The 2,424-nt window shown below is 45.2% G+C and overlaps 1 protein-coding gene across 1 annotated transcript in view; it reads right to left on the reverse strand.

The window, feature by feature from the left end:
• LOC107696789 (myelin protein zero-like protein 2) overlaps positions 1–2,424 on the reverse strand; it is an 11,464-nt gene that overhangs the window by 7,747 nt on the left and 1,293 nt on the right. The window contains exon 2 of the mRNA XM_016497289.1: positions 1,415–1,584. Coding sequence (XP_016352775.1) covers positions 1,415–1,584 — 170 coding nt within the window. The remainder of the gene's footprint in view (positions 1–1,414; positions 1,585–2,424) is intronic.

Raw genomic sequence — 2,424 nt, forward strand, 5'->3', positions numbered from 1 at the left:
GCCATGGCCTCCTGAACTGTCTGCTCTGCCATGGGCTCCTAGTCTGCCTGCTCCGCCATGGCTTCATAGTCTGCCTGCTCCGCCATGGCTTCCTAGTCTGCCTGCTCCACCAGGGCTTCCTAGTCTGCCTGCTCCACCATGGCACCCCGAACTGCCTGATCCGCCATGGGTCCCGGAATGGGTACCGCTCTGGGGGCCTGCCATCCCGTGTCTGTCCTGAGGGCTACAGATGCGGACCAATTCCCAACTCCAGTGCCTCATTATTCAGAACTAATATTTCCGTAGCCCACCCGTTAAAACCCCTTCTCGATGCATCGCTCAACACCATCCTCCAAGCAGTGGCTCCCAGAACCTTCCAGTCTTATGTGACAGCGTGGAGGTGTTTTAAAGCATTCCACCTTTCATATAACCTGCCGTTTCCCAATTTCTCTCTTCTCTCAATCTCCTCATTTGTCTCCTACCTCAACAGCGTTAAGGGCTTCCAAGTTGGGTCCATCAAAGGGTACCTGAGTGGCGTCCAATTTTTTCACAAATAGATTTTTGGCACTTCCTCCCCCGAAATTAACAATTCCCAAATCTCCCTCTTGATCAAAGGGATTCAACGATCCCAGCCCACCCGCCCCGACACCAGACAACCAATAACTCTAGACATTCTCACAAAATGTATTCATACCCTCCATTCAGGCTACGGGCCCATTAATACCGCCCGCACACTCAACGCTATGTTTATCCTGACCTTTTTTGGTTTTCTCAGATGTTCGGAACTCGCTATCACTTCTAAATTCAATTCAAAAGTCCACCACACCATCTCAGACTTATCCGTCCTCGACAGTGAAACAATCTCCATTTTGATTAAACAAAGCAAGACAGACCAAGCTAGGAAAGGCCATTTTAGCTATATTTCCAACCTCCCATCACCAATCCAACCATACCAAACTGTCCTCGCATACATCCAATTCAGAAACTCCCAGACAAAATCCCCTCTTGAACCTCTATTTCTAGACGACTCCAACAAACCTGTAACTCGCTTTTGGTTCCAAAAACACCTCAAATCAGGGTAACTACTCCAGCCACTCTTTTCGCATCGGGGCAGCAACCTCAGCAGCTCAAAAAGGCCTCTCTAAGCATCAAATCCAAGCTCTCGGGCGATGGTCTTCAGACGCTTTCAAAAGCTACATCAGGACCAATCGATTCCACATTAAAAAAGCCCATCAAACCCTCATTGGGATTATTCGTCGGGCGGCTGTCCTTTGCTCTGTACTCTGGGTTCAGGCCAAAATTCCGAGCTCGGAGCCTTCCCCTCGAACAGCACGCCAAATACGGATAACCTTTACTCTGTTTATTATATGTAAGTGTGAACTCGTGAAACACACACACACACACACACACACACCCCCCCAACACGCTCTCACCTCCTATCCTCGTGTCCTGGGCCGAGCGGTCTGAAACTCCAGGACACTGTGACGCTCGTCGCTCGGATCGCAGCTGAACTCTGGAAGGTGCATTTGAGACGCACATCTGTCCCATTAACGGCCTTCACATCCCCCGCCGTGAACACACGGATCCCAGACACACACCGCCAGCCTGCAGACACACACCACCTTTATTCACTTGTACATTCACCTGATATTTCTCTGTCAGTTACATTGCTTTTTCTCTTTGCTTTACACTGTTTTGCACCAGTTTCATTTTGCAATGTTTTAACTGTATACAGTAATGCTGCACAGCTTTGGCAATATAAAAAAATGTCATGCCAATAAAGCACCTTAAAAATAAAAATAAAAACCTAGAGAGAGATTCAGTTGTTTAAATCTGTAGTCAATCTGCATGTGTTTGTTTAACACGTATGCATTTAGCAGATGCCTTTACCCAAAGCAACCTAGGTTGCATTCAAAGCACAGTTAAAAAGTGCATTTAATCATTCATGCATTCCCTTTAAATCAAACCCAGGAAACCATACTTTCAGTTGTTTAGCTGTACTTATGAGGGGCAAATCATGCAACTAGGTACGATTTTATGTGTTATGCATATAAATCATGCTTTTATTTAAGTCTAGTGTTTGCACAGGTTTTTGTGTGTGTTGGTTTAGCGGTCAGAGGTCAAGTTAGAAGACAGAAAATATCATTAGCCTGATAGAAAAACAGTGGAAGTCTATGAGATGAGCTCACTGATAGTCAAACAAACGTGTTTTTCTTGAAAACGTGATTCTTTTGATAATCTATGAATTCATTGAACTATTAAAAACAAACACTTTGAGAGCTCAAAACCTCCTCTTTAGTCTCAAACAGCATTTATTAAGACTAAACTGCAGAAACGGCTTGTTCTGAGCTTATTATTTCTGAAGATAAACAGCGGATGTCATTAAGTCTGTAGAAACACACACAGACGAAGGTGGAGTTTACTCTGTTCACACGAACTTCCTGC

This window comes from Sinocyclocheilus anshuiensis, unplaced genomic scaffold (genome assembly GCF_001515605.1).
Source record: "Sinocyclocheilus anshuiensis isolate Anshui unplaced genomic scaffold, SAMN03320099.WGS_v1.1 scaffold1087, whole genome shotgun sequence".
Classification (NCBI taxonomy): domain Eukaryota; kingdom Metazoa; phylum Chordata; class Actinopteri; order Cypriniformes; family Cyprinidae; genus Sinocyclocheilus; species Sinocyclocheilus anshuiensis.